The sequence below is a fragment of the Triticum dicoccoides genome, chromosome 3A (genome assembly GCF_002162155.2).
Source record: "Triticum dicoccoides isolate Atlit2015 ecotype Zavitan chromosome 3A, WEW_v2.0, whole genome shotgun sequence".
NCBI classification, from domain to species: domain Eukaryota; kingdom Viridiplantae; phylum Streptophyta; class Magnoliopsida; order Poales; family Poaceae; genus Triticum; species Triticum dicoccoides.
In genome coordinates this window covers 754,512,540-754,527,206 of record NC_041384.1, presented here as the reverse complement: position 1 = coordinate 754,527,206, position 14,667 = coordinate 754,512,540, and the positions used below count along the sequence as shown (strand labels likewise).

Here is a 14,667-nt window from a genome sequence, read left to right as displayed (position 1 = left end):
TAATTACTGATTTTCAAGCAATTTGAAGTGCAGGTATATACTCTAATTAAACATTAACATGAGGTACAACCTTTGGTGTTCTTTCTCATTTAAGTATCATCTTGTGAAACACCATGGAATTAACTGATTCCTGGGTAAGGTTCACAAACAGCAGTTTCAACCAACTACACATAGAAGCATTGACTCATAGGGTCATGCACTTTGATAGGTTACACTCAGTATACCCCGCCTTGTTTTGTTATAATGAGAACTCAGGCAGCAATACAGATTTCAGTATGTAGCTCAGTAACATGGAGTAGAACCACCGACGAAGGAGAGGTTGGGCGTATGCTCACTGTATTCAACTATTGATGTAGGAGGCAGTTGTCCGATACAGATCTCATGTACAGTTGATAAAAGCGGAAACAGTTCCTGCCACCCATGATAAGTCAATACTTCATAGACTTCTCTTGCAGTGGATACCCCCTATGAAACAAACAAAAATTAGACACACCAAGTAGTCAACGCTTCATCATACATTATAAATTTCTTATTTTTTCTTCACCTGCAGTTTTTGCCCATGCAACATTTCTGCCTCTAGCTCATCAAAAGACCTGTCATAAAGTTGATGAAATAAAAAGTTATCATATAATCACAGCAGGCAGAGAGAACATAGTCATGCTATGCTAACTGCCTATCTATTTAGCATAGGCCAAAAAGAAACAGGGCATCTTGTTTGGATACTTGAACAGAGGTAGATAGAGTCAGAACTCAGCAGAGATGCAGGGTTTAGAGAAGAAACCTTTTGCCGCCATTTCTTGCAAAGGCTTCTGCCACTCTCCTGTTTCTCCCACCAACTGCCATGGAATGATAACATTTTTTAGTATGTCTGTTCAGTGGTTAATTGAGAACAATGAAGATACGTACGGCATGTAGTTATAAGGTCAGCCACACCACAGCTCTCAAAGAAAGTGTTGTCTCTGACTGAAGGGAACAGAAGTTTAGAGAAAGCACGCATTTCCCGCAAACCAATCCGCATTATTGCAGCCTAATAAACAAAGAAAGATATCATAAGACTATGCGATGCACATGCACATTCTTTTCTTCATTCAACATGCTTTCAGTAATAGAATTGATACCTTCGTGTTGTTTCCCATATCCAAGCCATCAACAAGACCTGCAAATTAATTCACCACTTAGATTACTGAAGTTGAAAGGAAACAGTGAATAAAACCACACAAAATACTACTGTATGCAAAAACCTGCAGCAATCGCCACAACATTTTTCAGAGTCCCACATAGTTCAACTCCCTCAATATCTTCCACCTGTACATGAAGGGTACATAACTAAAGCTGCATTAATAAGAATTCAATTCACAGAATTTACTGAACCTAAATGTAAATTTGCTTTAAATACTCCCAGAATTGTTTCACATTTTTCTGCTGCCATTCATGTTCATTGGTACCTCAATACCTCATAACTACATTCGAAATTTTACCATTTAGTAAGAAACCTTCCCTTTCCATTTTCACTTTCAAACCCAGTTCCTTTTCGACTTGGCAATTGTAGAAATTTAAAGACCTTCATATTTCACACTTATCTGTCACCATGCCAGGAAGGCCAGAACGTGGAAATTTATTAATTTATGAGGTTATGGCTGATGGTCTTACAATAGCAACTAGGAAGTAAGGAGTGGTGAAAAGTTTAGCCCATCGGTTTGCTGCTTCTTTATCTTCCCTATATCCAATTGTTGCTTCACTGAACTTCTCAACAGCGATCTGCATATGAGATACACACCCACTTATTTTTTCTGTGCCGCTGAAGGCTATAAGAAATTTCGCATGGAAAGTTGAAAAACGCTTGCCTCATTTGCAATGTTAGCACCCATGAGGACACAACAGTTGATTCCAAGTGTATCGGTAATTAGTTTTGATATCATGCATGGTCCTTCCATCTTGACCTCCATGCCCTTGATGAGGGATATAGCCTCAACTCCTGGTCTTAGTTTGCCCACAAGTTTCTTACATATACCCTCCACAAATTGATGGGGAGTCACAAAGACCAGCATATTGGCGTCTTTGACTGAGAAAGCCAGATTAATTATTATGGACAATTATCTGACAACATGCAAAAGGCTTGATGTATAGTTGAAATGATAGTGAAAACAAAATTAATTATGAATTGTATACTGTTATGTGCATTGTTATTTCTTAAGTAGTTTCCATAGGCAAACAAAGCCAAAAGGGACAAACATATCTGTGAACAGCAAAGCTCAAGTCATTAAACCGTCTAACCTTATTTGTGTTTCATAAGTTTTCTTGATCAACTAGAAGAGAATGCATTACTAGCATCCAAAGTAGTCTTTCCTCCTAATGATAATCAGAAATGGGTTACAGTGCGGTTAATTACCTGCACTCTCTAAGTCGGGGTCAGCAATAACATTGGCTCCAAGCTTAATACCAGGTAAGTACTTGCAGTTCTCCTGAAACATGTGAGAATGAAACCATTCGTTACTGTACAAGTCATTACCCGTTCAAGAATTAAAACAAGATAAATGGAATTAGATTTAACTCTTACATGTGCTTGGTTAATGGACTCGGATAGCTTCTCGCCTGTTGGCAATGTTTCTTCAAACACCCACATTCTCACTTCATCTGCAAACAGTTTACCCCAAAATCAACACCGACAGGTGCACAGATGCATCTTCAGTAACCAGAAGTGTATCTTATTGAAATTTATTTCTACAATTGTGTATACAGGAGGACACACCACACCAAAGAAAGAGGAACTCTAGCTAGTATCAAACTCACTCTAAGAAACACTATATATCAGCGATCTCAAGGATAACCCAGAGACTACTACATGTCCATTCTCCTACATATTGCTAAAAGAGAAAATGCCAGTTTTTCAGGTTGACGCTGTTACTACAGACTGCTAACTGGAATTGTCATAGATACATATGGCGGCATAGAGACATATAACCAACAGGTGAACACACGCATGCCTCTTCAGTAACCAAAAGTGCATATTATTCAAATTTATTTCTACTACTGTGTATGCAGGACGACACGCAGAGAAAATTAAAGAGAACTCTAGCTAGTATCAAACTCAGTCCAAGAAAGACTATAGATTAGTGGTCTCAAGGATAAATCAGAGACTACAACATGTCAATTCTGTCCTACATACTGCTAATTAAGTGGAAATGTCAGCTTTTCAGGTTGACGTTATTTCTACAGATTGCTAACTGGAAATGTCGTAGATACATACGGCAGCATAGAGACATTTAAGGAGTCAATTTGATTTTTGGACTATTCTGCTGGTCATCAGCACCAAATCAGCCCACCAAGAGGATAGGATACATGTGGTCACCTATTGCATTGCATCGGTCACATGCTCCCAAAACAGACAGAAACTAGCATTCCAAATGGCATCACCCAACGGCTGGAACACACTGCAAGCACATAGGCAGGCAGAGCCGGCATGTCGTGCTGTGCTGTGCTACAGGTCAGAGGCCGAGAGGGAGGGTGGTTACCGTGGAAGGAGGGCAGCTTGGCGGTGTTGGAGGCGAGGAGGCGAGAGGCGACGCTGCCCCAGTTGCCGCTGCCGATGACGGCCACCCGGTGCCTGCCTGCGTGCCCGTTCTCCATCTCCGGCGGCCGGCACGGAACGCAGACCAATCCAGCAGCACCGGCACCAAGAACGAACAAGAGCGGCAACAGCGAGAAGAGCAAGGACGGACCGAGAGCAAACCCCGCAATCGGCAGCGAATATATGGAGGGGGCCGGCGGAGCACAAGCGCCAAGAGAGAATTTTTATAAGGAGGCGGTGAAGAATGTTATGAGGGGGCGGGCGGGCATCCCCAAGATTCGGCGCCTATCTACCCGCGGTTTGCCGCCCGCAACAACGAGGCCGCCGCCGCCGGCATTGCCTTGCCTTGCTTGCGGTGGCGACAGGAGGCGGAGAGGCGAGGGCGCGGAGGAGGAGGAGAATGACGGTGATTCGTCCGTCGATCTGGTGGTGGGAAGCCGTGGTCGCTCTCTCTCTCCCCTCCTCCTCGCCTCGGTGGTATCGGAGAGAGCCTGGCGCACGTGTGTTCTGGCCCAAGGCAGAAAGGCCCGGCCGGCCCAGCCATGCTTCAGGTGGCACCAAGCTGCCTGCGTGCGTGCGTGCACACAGAATCTGGAAAATTAAGCTGCAATTCATCGGCCGTAATGATACATAAGTCTTGCTTCATGATCAAATGGCAAGTAAAGGTGATGATTTCCCTAAAGACAAGTAAAGGTGCTGATTTTTTCCTAAAAAAGTACAGTAGTAAAGTGCTGATATACTGACCTGTTCTTCATCTTCATATATCAAACCTGGGGTCCTCATGAATTTAATCTTGGCCTTTCGTTAGTCAGTGCTCCTATAGTCTTGTTTTCAGCAGCATGAATTCTTGGGGTATCAGGGGATTTTTTTATCAACATTGCTGCAATTCATATGCTGTAAATGATTTATAAGTACAGGATGCTGTGATCTCAACCTTCTTATCTAGCCTGTATCAGTTAACTGACGTACAGGTGCTGATCTCCCTAAAAACGATTATAGGTCTAACATAATAACCTGAATTCTTCATGCATCAGATTCGGGTCCTGACAGTCTTAATCATAGGCTTTGGTTACTCAGCACTCCAATGGTCTTGGTTTCAGTAGCACAAAATCCTTGCAATATCAGGAAATTTTATCAACAGCGCTGCAATTCATATTAATGATGTATAAGTACAGGATCGTGTGAAGGCATATGATTTGTGTTTTCTTATAAATTGATGCCAGGAACTATCTCTGCTCTCCAAACTTCATCAGAGGTTCACCGGATTTATGAGTGATTTCTGGCATTACCTTCAGTGAACACTGCAACATAGCTGACCATTACCTACAGTTAACAACGGCAAATCTATGGGATCTCAACCTTCTTATCCAACCTGTACCCGGTCCTCAACACAGCTCCAAGCAGGGTTCTTCACTATCCCTTTACCTGCCATGGCCTCCCTGACCTCGGCAGCATCACCCCAGTGGCCATCACCGGCAAAGACCTTTGACAGCTGAACATGGGCAGAGGAGTCGTGAGGGTAGAGCTCGATCAGGCGCGTGGACACCCGGATCGCAATCTCAAGGTTGCCGTGGATCTGGCAGGCACTAAGCAGAGCTCTGTACACCGAGACGCCAGGTTCAATAGGCATGTCGTTGATCAAAGCCTCGGCTTCTTGGAGATGGCCTGCTCGTCCAAGAAGATCGACCACGCACGCGTAGTGCTCTAGCCGTGCCTCTGCGAGAAACCCGTTTGTCTTCATCAGGTTGAAGTACTCCAACCCTGTATCCACCAAACCGGCGTGGCTGCAAGCTGTAAGCACCAGCAAGAAGGTTGTGTTGTCTGGCTGAACATGCAGTCTCCTCATCTGTTCAAACACCTCAACCACCGCTTTGCCATAACCATGTTGAGCATATCCTGTCAGAAGCGAATTCCAGGAGACCAAGTCAGGCGCTTCCACCCAAGCGAAAACATCCCTGGCTTCCCCTATCTCGCCACGCCTGGCGTACATGGAAATCAGTCCATTCTGGACATTCACATCAGACTCATACCCAGTTTTGAGGATCAGAGCATGGACTTGTCTTCCCTCCAGCAGTGAGGATGAGCTCCCTATAGCCTTCAGCATGCTGCCAAAGGTGAACATATCTGTGTCAGCGCCATGCCGTCTCATCTCCAAGAACTGCTGAAACGCCTCGTCGCCTCTTCCCAAACAGGAGAGCCCCGAGATCACGGAATTGAGCGTGACCTGATCCTGACACGAAACACTCATCTGTACCTCCCTGAAATCATCTAAGCTGCCACACTTGGAGTACATGGTCATAAGAGTGGACAGAACATACGGATTGTGCTCGAGACCCTTCTTTACCACCGCACAATGTGTTTGCCTCCCATGGTCTAGGTCCTGGTGGCTCTCGAATGAGCTGAGAAGACTGCTGTATGTCATCATGTTTGGTGCCACCCCCGACTGTTCCATCTCCCTGACCAACACCATGGCCTCGCAAGGTCTTCCGGCTGAGGCAAACCCGCCCAGAAGAGCCGTAAAAGTGGCCACATTCTTCTCTTCCATCTCCTCAAGAACCCGCTGAGCAGCCGAAACATCACGGCATTTGGCGTACATGTCCACCAACGCAGTCCCGACGACGACGCTGTCACAGACGCTGCCGCCGCACTTGAGGCCAGCGGCGTGGATCATCGCCCCGACGCGGGCGTCCTCCATCCTTGCGCACGCGACAAGGGCGCTGGACACGGCCGCCGCCGTGGGGGAGAAGCCGGCGCGCACCATGCTTCCGAACGCCTCCACGGCGAGGCCGGGCGCGCTGGACCGCGCGTGGCCGTAGACGAGCGCGCTCCAGGTGACGCCGCTCCTCTCAGGCATTTCGTCGAACAGCCGCCGGGCGTCGCCCGGGCGGCGGCAGCGGCAGTAGAAGGCGAGGAGGGCGGTGCCCGCGAAGACGTTGCTGGCCGCGAGGCCGAGCTTGGTGGCCAGCCCATGGCACTGCGCCGCGGCGGACGGGCCCGGCGGAAGCGGGGAGGAGGAGGCGAGGAGCTGGACGAACCCCCGCGGCGTCCGCGCGTCGCGAAGGATGATGCCGGGGGGAGGCAGAGGCATGGAGACGGCGCGAACAGGTGGCGTCCGGCAAGCGGCGGCAAAATGGCGGTGCTCGCGTCGCGTGGACCCCCGTGGTGCGTGCCGGCGCCTGAGAAGACGTCGTCGTGTGCCGTTTTTGCCGGGAGGGATCCGTCAGAGGATTTAAATAAAGGAATGGTTTGAATGTGAATTTGAATTTAATTGTTCTTCTATTTGAACTTTTTTCTCGAGTACTGAATACTCCCTCGGTACCAAAATATCAAAATAAAATGTCTTATATTTTGGTACATAGGTAGTACACAAGTAGTATTTGTGAAGAAAAAAATACATATAGCTCAAAACTGTGCAGAAATCAAATCAAATGCATTCATAATTCATACATGCCTACCCACAATAATACTTTGTTCCAACAATTCTTTTGTTAAGTAAATTAAAGGACAAAATCAATCTCATCATTTTTGTAAAGTCTCACGGTGCTGCTCGGCTGCCAAGCCGCGAGAAGCAAATATCGCAGGCCAATCCGTCTCAAAGGACACCGCCTCCCTCTAAATGTTAGGCCAGTCTTTCACCTCCTACATTATTCCTCCGGTTACGAGGTCAACAACGTAAACGGTTTTTGACGAGCAACATTGCCACGCTTTCTCTCAGAATATGTGTAGCAATCTTAAGACACCTAACCGCACGCACGACCCCCGCGTCGCCCTCCCTAGCGACTCAGGGGGTGAAACCCTTGCGCCGCTTAGTCGTCCTCCACTCCCTCCCCTCATCTCGCCGCCGGCCAGCGAAGCTCGACAGGCTCCGGTGACGATGGCGGCGGGGTGTTTTCCTCGACTGGCGCTAGGACGTGGGGACGGCGCAACTCTGGAGCATATCCATGGTGGTGTGGCAATCGGGTTCCTGGACTGCTGGGCAAGATGCAGCGGCAGGCTCCGGTCGTAACTTATCCAACAGGCGCGGCGATCACGCTGGGTGAAGGCAGCGGCCTCGGCAGATGCTCTGGTGGGTTCTCCGCCCAGATCTGGTGCCCCCTTGGCTGGCGACCGGAGAAAACGGATCATCAACTGCTCGCGCCCATCCACACCAAGACATCCACTGATTGTCGGCAGGATCCCTCTCTGCAACGCCCCTTGGTGGCAGCGACGGATACCACCATTTGTACGTCCTCGCCACCAGTCCGGAGCTGCACAATGATGGCTACTTTGGCGTTGGTGTCCTCGCCACCAGTCGGGCTCTCTAGCAGGTGGACCGCGACAACGAGGTGGTGGACTTCCACGTAGTTGTCGTCCGGATGACGATGCTCGCTTCACGACTTGGTGGTGTTGATTAATATCTGGTCCACCGAGTGGGGTTAACTACAAACAATGTTGCAGCTACCTCCCACGGTTCCATGACGGCGATGGTCATCGAAGGATCTTCGGGTGTTCATCTCTCAAGATCTAGTGATTACTCCGGTGGTGAGATGCAAATTAGGGACAACGATTTGTCGCAGAGGGATGGTTGTGCAGCGGCAATAGGCATCGCATGCGCTGCTGGGATTGCGAAAAAGTGGTGCCGACAACAGTTAAGTGACTTCGATGGTCGTGCTACTGGAGTACCTAGTCGCGAGCTCTGAGGTGAATGCCTAGGTCTGACCCGGGCTGGTTATACCTGGCAATGACGATGTTTTACATCGGTACCGTGTTGAAGGCATTGCTCGGATATACTCGGATTGATTCTTCAGGGTGAAAGTTTAGATTCTGGCCTTGGTGGTTGGATTCGGTGAGGCGATGCTTGAGTATTGCTCCCTTCTTGAAGGCATTCGATGCGGGGCGACGCGGGAGGGGAGGGGTGGGGGAGTTGATTTTTGGGGCATGCCCACCGTCACTCCTAAATAAGAAATACAATTGTCCTGTACCTGAACTGAAGAAAAGGGTTCCATAGACAAAAGTGAAGTACTACTCTATTTTTTGAGTGCGAAAAACTTAAGTACTTGATACAAACATCGATCCGGTTCCATCTGTTGACAACCGATGATAAACAACCACCAAAACCTTTTGACCGTATACAAGTCCATGTTTTGGTAAAAGAAAATGTAATCCTCATACAATAGTACTTACCTCTATAAACAAATATAAAACCTTTTAGATCACTACGGAGTGAGTGGTCAGCATTTCTCTGAAATCAACCGAAATAGTAAGAACTAACCTGATAAATAATGTCAGTTATGCAACAGGGATCCACCACTGGTTCGACCCACTTAAGACTTACAAACAGCGCTAGGTAAAAACACCATCCAGGCACAGCTGTATTGACGCATTTTGAGAATACCACGAAGTCCTTTTTTTTCATAGGAAAAGCTATCATAAGTTTTAGAACAAGAAAATATACACCAATGCTTAGACATATCAAGTCGCAAAATTTAGTTCTCGCTTATCTTTGAAAGAAACAAAATCTAACTCTTCATCATCCAGTTCCTCGTAATCATCGTCGTCGTCTTCATCCTCAAAACCACTGCTTCCCGCCTTGTTTCTACCATTTAGATCACTTGTGGATGCGCCATTTAAGGAGTGGTGATGTGCAGTACTATCAGTTAGCCCAGCTTCGTCCACATCGGCACCATTGGTACCTAAGCCGGAGGGCATGCCGTTGGGTTTTACTTCAAGCTGAACCGCACCATTCCCCGTCAACTCATTCGCTTCTTCTTGTTCTTCAGGTGTTTTAGCAAGAGAAAGCAGGATGTTCTTCGCTTTCTTGTCTGGGGGGTATCCACGTGTTTCCATTTCGTTGAACCAAATGACAGCATTTCCGAAATCTGAGTTCCTGCCATGTGCATCCATGATGGTGGTAAAGATGGTTTGATTGGGTTCAACACCCTGCATCCGCATTCGCTCATAAACCCGCATTACTTTCTCAACATCGTCCAACTTTGAGTAGCCTTTCATCAGAGTTCCATAAGCAACAACGTTTGGCCTCAAACCATCGTCTTTGATCCGACGGAAAAATTTCTCAGCCCCATCCATATCAGAAGCATTTACGTAAGCTAAGAGCATTGTTGTGTAAGAGCAGAGATCAGGCTCAACCCTGCACAAGCAAATAGTGTGACAAGGTAAGAAACCAGCAGATGCACCTTTCTGAAGTTCTTTTAAATTAAAGAATGCAGGTCGTACATACCTGTGTCTTCTCATAGTCTTGAAAACTGTTCGAGCCTCTTCTACTAATCCAGATACTGCGAATGCATCAAGCAAGATGTTGTATGATTTGCGTGTTGGCCTGGACAAATAACATCCAATGAGATCACCAATAGCATATTCTGGATTACCTCCTATGAGAAAACACTAATCTGAAGACTATTCTTCAGCTGGAATGTGGTGAACTTCACATATTTCTTTAAATTTATGCATTCAATAGAGGTCTTGGTTTCTTTAAACAGCACCGAATTTACTTCCTACTATTATTAGGACCTGAAAAGACGTGTTTGACCACCATCACATGGGACAACAAGAATTTGTGGCCATGCAGCCCGATCTGGCGACTGTAACTCAAGTTTCACATGTATGAAGCGCTTACATGCAGCTTAAACATGACAGGCGACTTTAACCAAATTTTGCCAACAACAGGAATCATCATTACACAAGCCAGCAATGTCCAATTCTCAAGCCTCAGCGTGCTAAAACAAAATCGAACCTGATTCCAGCATCAAGCATCTCTTCAAACACCGCCAATGCTTCATCTTCCCTCCTAGCTTTCCCGTAAGCTTTGATGAGCAGAGAATAGCTCACAACATCTGGTTTTAGTCCGGCTCTTTGCATCTAAAAGTTATGCCATTTGTTAGGAAAGATAAGTAAACAGGTTTATATCTTAAAATTATGCTGATTGTTGAGTTAATCTGGGGAAGCACCTGATCATAAATACTTGAAACTTCCTTATAGTCTGCTTCAAATGACATCAAACTATTAAAAGTCACTGTAGACTGTGGGACTCCTCTCTCGGGCATCTGTGCGAATAGCTTACGCGCTTGGGTATAGTCCCCAGCCTTCTTGTACATATAGATCATCATATGAAACATCTTCTGGTCTGGTTTAAAAGAAGCTCTTTTTTCATTAAGAAGGTCCTCGAAAATAGCTTCAGCTTCCTTATATTTGTCGCCCTGTCAGCAACCCCAAATACATTTGTTATGGACCAAGGTACAATAGTTCAAGGAACTGCTGTAAATATGTTTAGTTGTTTGATAGGTGCATGGGCTAAAAATAGTAAACCATTAATTGATCATAACAATATCGTGGAAATGCTGCACGGACCCATATATACAGAAACAGAAAAGGAAGAACCTTGATGCTAAACCAGATTGAACAAGGGATCTTCTTGGAAATGGGAAGATATTATTAACAGAGCAAAAGAGCATACAAATCACAGAATCATGGTGCACTATGCTGAATCAAAGTAGCAAAAGGCGGTATTACCACTGAAATTGACAAAAGAGTAATTGCTAAATACAGGAGTTTCATAGTGGCTGAAACATTGAATTGCATAAAATGCGAGGGGTCGATTAAATGTGCACCTCAACAAGCGATTTCAGAATGATTTGATATGTGATGGGTGATGGTTCAGGGCCTGACGTCTGCATCTTATGAAACACAGCCTCGGCCTTTCTGTACTGCTTGGCTCTTCCATATGCCTCCATGAGAGCGGTCTGAGATATCACCGTCGGCCGGTAACCTTTCTTGTTCATGTACTTGAGGACCCTTTCCGCCCTGCTGAATTCTCCCAGCTTCCCGTAAGCCGTGACAAGCATCAAAAAGTCCATCTCGCTGAAGTCCCACCAATGTTGCGTTCGAAGCCACTCGAGAATCTGAAGAAAGAAAGGAAGGAAGCGCACTGCTGGCATTTAAATATTTCAGAATCCTCAAAGCATATTATTGCTTGTGGATTAATATACGCTGCAAGCAAGCGCGTACATACCTCGCTGACCAGATTCCATTTTTTGAGCTGTTTGAACCGCACAAGAGTCCCGAGAACAGTGTCCCTCGGCAGCGTCCCCGTTGTGTTCCGTTGGGTCTTGAGAATGGAAGACACGGCCGATCCAGACTCCTCTATCTCACTCATCATTCTCCTCCAGTTCTTTTGCTTGGCCTCATCATCGGCGTCCTTGAAGACCTCCTCTTCTCTCTTCTTGCGCACAAACTTTCTGGGCGCCAGCATTCCATGGCAGACCACGTCGAGCCTCTGACTACCCTCGAGCTTCTTCACATTATAAACAGGCCAGCCACAAGATGCCTTTGCATTGCTGACACCATGAAACATGTTTGAAAAGGTTAAGGCAATTTAATGAAATGAACATCATGACATGAAAATGGAGATCAGAATACCTCAGTTACAAGCAGCCTTTTGTTCATCAAATGATCATACTAAAATAGCAGGTGAGATACATACATGAGATTCTCTAATGCATGCAAAATGGCAACCTGGATGTGCCCACATACTTGACAACGGCAACTAGTAGCGCATTGTCCTCTTTATTTTTCAAGCAAAATGCATATGCCATTATCATACATGACATGTCTGACTCATCACGAGGTGACACTTATCCACTTCCATGCATCCCTTTAACAGGGGGGTCGGTAACAAAAATACATGGCAGTCTGACAAGCATCAAGCTTGACGAAATTGAAGGTCTCACTAAGTACTTGAACATCCTGGACCCTGATAAGTGCCACAGGCTAGGCAGGAGCTGGAATGAAACATACAAGCCCGGTTGGTTAACTAACATTGGGTTCGCACAGGAAACCCCTCCAAACTTAAACTAGTAACCCGCGAATCTGGCTTGGGCGAGGCGCCGGGGGAGGGGAGAAGGATTACCAGAGGCTGGAGGAGAATGAAAGAGGCGACTGTGAGCCGAGGGTCCCCATCGCCGCCTCCATCGCCGGCGCTCGCCGGAGCTGGAGCCGGAGCAGCAGCAACGCGGGGGAACAGGAAGGAGCCTTATCGGCAGAGCAGAGAGGACCTCACTCTGTCTCCGGATGAGGAGGAGAATATCTTTTTGGAGGCGCAATCATGGGCCGGGCCGTGCTCTCATGCGCTGCCTCACTCTGTCTCCGGATGAGCAGGACACGGCCCACTAGAACTGGCACATGAGGAGCCTGCATGGTGCAACCCCTAAAACAAAAAACCTGAGAGTTTTTTTTCCCTTTTTCTAGACCCGTTTATTCAAAATGTTTTATCTCCTAAACCATGCGTCCAAATCTCAAACCGTTTTCACCGTTGGATCCCTCGTGATCTTCAAAACTAGATCCCGTGTTGATAGGTTTTGATGAACTCTTTTTCACGAAAAAATCCAGACGAAAAAAACATGCCCCTTGTGGAATGAATTTTTTTTTTGAAAACACGTTTTTTTCGTTTATCAAAGGCACGGCCGTGTTCTCACGGAAGGAAAATCGTGCCTCTCGTAAAAGCAAAAATAAGAAAAAGAAGAAGAGAAAAACATGTTTTTTATTCGCTTCCGAGAGGCACGGTGCCTCTCGTGGAAGCAAAACCATGCCTCTCGTGGAAGCAAAACCATGCCTCTCATGAAAAAAAAAGAGAAAACACATTTTTTTCGAGAGGCACGCTCGTGGAAGCAAAATCGTGCCTCTCACGAAAGAGAGAAAAAAAAGAGAAAACGTGTTTTTTCTGTTTTCGAGAGGCACGGCCGTGCCTCTCACGGAAGGAAAAAAGAAAATGCATTTTTTTACATTTCCGAGAGGCACGGCCGTGCCTCTCACCGAGGCAAAATCGTGCCTCTCACAAAAGGGGAAAAAATGAAAAAATTGTGTTTTTTCCGTTTCTGAGAGGCATGGCCGTGCCTCTGAAAAACACATTTTTTTCTTGCAAAAAATCAAATCTCTTTTGATCCAAAAGCTAAGAGAGACAAGTGAAAAAACCAAAAGCTGAAAAAAAACAAAAAAAACCCCGTCTAAAACATCGAAAACGCATGCGGAAAAATAAAATAAATACAAAATCCGGAGCAAGCGCCCATAGTGCGACACGATGGCGCGCTCTTAGCACCACTAGTTACTCTCCCTGCACGGGGATTCTATTTGAAAAAACTCTATTTGACGCATTTTATGTCAAACTGTCGGCGAGGGGCGCCTCTATTCCTCGCCATCAGCGAGTGTAACTCCCGACTAGTTGAAGGGGGCGAGCAATATGGGCCAGCCCACGCGCGAGCAAGGCCACACCTTGTTTATTATTATTATTATTATTATTATTATTATTATTATTATTATTATTATTATTATTATTATTATTATATGTAAAAAAATCTAGAAAAAATATTTGGAAAATGTTAAATAAATATTTAAAAATGTTAAACAAGTATTTAAAAAAATGTTATCAAGCATTCAAAAAAATGTTTAAGAAGTATTTATAAAATGTTGAACGAGTATTTGAAAAAAATGTTGATCATGTATATAAAAAGAACTGTGATATGTGGCACACGTGTGCCACATTGCTAAAAGTACCACACGACTCTTGTCCCTTCGATCTCACCTCCTCCCGAGTGACCGCCCTCCTTCGATCCCATCTTCTTCAGTTTTTCTCGCGCCTGTAGTTTAAAATAGGCAAAAAATGGCGTGGAAGGGGAATTGAACCCAGACCCTCTCATATTTAACTGAGCTACAACATCCAGCTGGGCTAGCCCACTTTACTAGTTACATAAGGGGAAAAAACGAAAAAATTGTGTTTTTTCCGTTTCTGAGAGGCATGGCCGTGCCTCTGAAAAACACATTTTTTTCTTGCAAAAAATCAAATCTCTTTTGATCCAAAAGCTAAGAGAGACAAGTGAAAAAACCAAAAGCTGAAAAAAAACAAAAAAAACCCCGTCTAAAACATCGAAAACGCATACGGAAAAATAAAATAAATACAAAATCCGGAGGGAGCGCCCATAGTGCGACACGATGGCGCGCTCTTAGCACCACTAGTTACTCTCCCTGCACGGGGATTCTATTTGAAAAAACTCTATTTGACGCATTTTATGTCAAACTGTCGGCGAGGGGCGCCTCTATTCCTCGCCATCAGC

The 14,667-nt window shown here is 45.8% G+C and overlaps 3 protein-coding genes across 6 annotated transcripts in view; all 3 read right to left on the bottom strand.

Annotated features, from left to right (window-relative positions):
- The window catches only part of LOC119270723 (glycerol-3-phosphate dehydrogenase [NAD(+)]-like), a 5,379-nt gene extending 1,423 nt beyond the window's left edge, over positions 1 to 3,956 (bottom strand). Inside the window, exons 1-11 of one of the 3 annotated variants that reach the window (XM_037552768.1) lie at positions 3,513 to 3,956; positions 2,558 to 2,634; positions 2,390 to 2,462; positions 1,845 to 2,062; positions 1,651 to 1,758; positions 1,242 to 1,305; positions 1,119 to 1,156; positions 907 to 1,027; positions 782 to 836; positions 545 to 593; positions 336 to 465 (exon numbers count right to left, since the gene is read on the bottom strand). In XM_037552768.1, the coding sequence (XP_037408665.1) occupies positions 336 to 465; positions 545 to 593; positions 782 to 836; positions 907 to 1,027; positions 1,119 to 1,156; positions 1,242 to 1,305; positions 1,651 to 1,758; positions 1,845 to 2,062; positions 2,390 to 2,462; positions 2,558 to 2,634; positions 3,513 to 3,627 (1,048 nt within the window). In that variant the 5' untranslated portion in view covers positions 3,628 to 3,956. Of the gene's footprint in view, positions 1 to 101; positions 466 to 544; positions 594 to 781; positions 837 to 906; positions 1,028 to 1,118; positions 1,157 to 1,241; positions 1,306 to 1,650; positions 1,759 to 1,844; positions 2,063 to 2,389; positions 2,463 to 2,557; positions 2,635 to 3,512 lie in introns of those variants that run through there. The other 2 variants (XM_037552766.1, XM_037552767.1) reach the window with 2 other exon arrangements.
- Positions 3,957 to 3,975: 19 nt separating this feature from the next.
- On the bottom strand, positions 3,976 to 6,748 carry LOC119270721 (pentatricopeptide repeat-containing protein At1g11290, chloroplastic-like). 2 transcript variants are annotated; one of them, XM_037552765.1, is made up of 3 exons: positions 4,583 to 6,748; positions 4,313 to 4,462; positions 3,976 to 4,172 (listed from the first exon to the last, which is right to left on the bottom strand). In XM_037552765.1, the coding sequence occupies exon 1, from the start codon at positions 6,654 to 6,656 to the stop codon at positions 4,932 to 4,934; it is 1,725 nt and encodes a 574-aa protein (XP_037408662.1). In that variant the 5' UTR covers positions 6,657 to 6,748; the 3' UTR covers positions 3,976 to 4,172; positions 4,313 to 4,462; positions 4,583 to 4,931. The 2 variants fall into 2 exon arrangements, with proteins under 2 accessions (XP_037408662.1, XP_037408661.1); XM_037552764.1 differs by having other exon boundaries at positions 4,313 to 6,748.
- A 2,143-nt stretch (positions 6,749 to 8,891) lies between these two features.
- On the bottom strand, positions 8,892 to 12,633 carry LOC119270720 (pentatricopeptide repeat-containing protein At3g59040-like). The gene is made up of 7 exons (XM_037552763.1): positions 12,471 to 12,633; positions 11,574 to 11,898; positions 11,173 to 11,463; positions 10,513 to 10,761; positions 10,299 to 10,423; positions 9,786 to 9,884; positions 8,892 to 9,695 (listed from the first exon to the last, which is right to left on the bottom strand). The coding sequence occupies exons 1-7, from the start codon at positions 12,530 to 12,532 to the stop codon at positions 9,020 to 9,022; spliced, it is 1,827 nt and encodes a 608-aa protein (XP_037408660.1). The 5' UTR covers positions 12,533 to 12,633; the 3' UTR covers positions 8,892 to 9,019.
- Between the last annotated feature and the right edge of the window lie 2,034 nt (positions 12,634 to 14,667).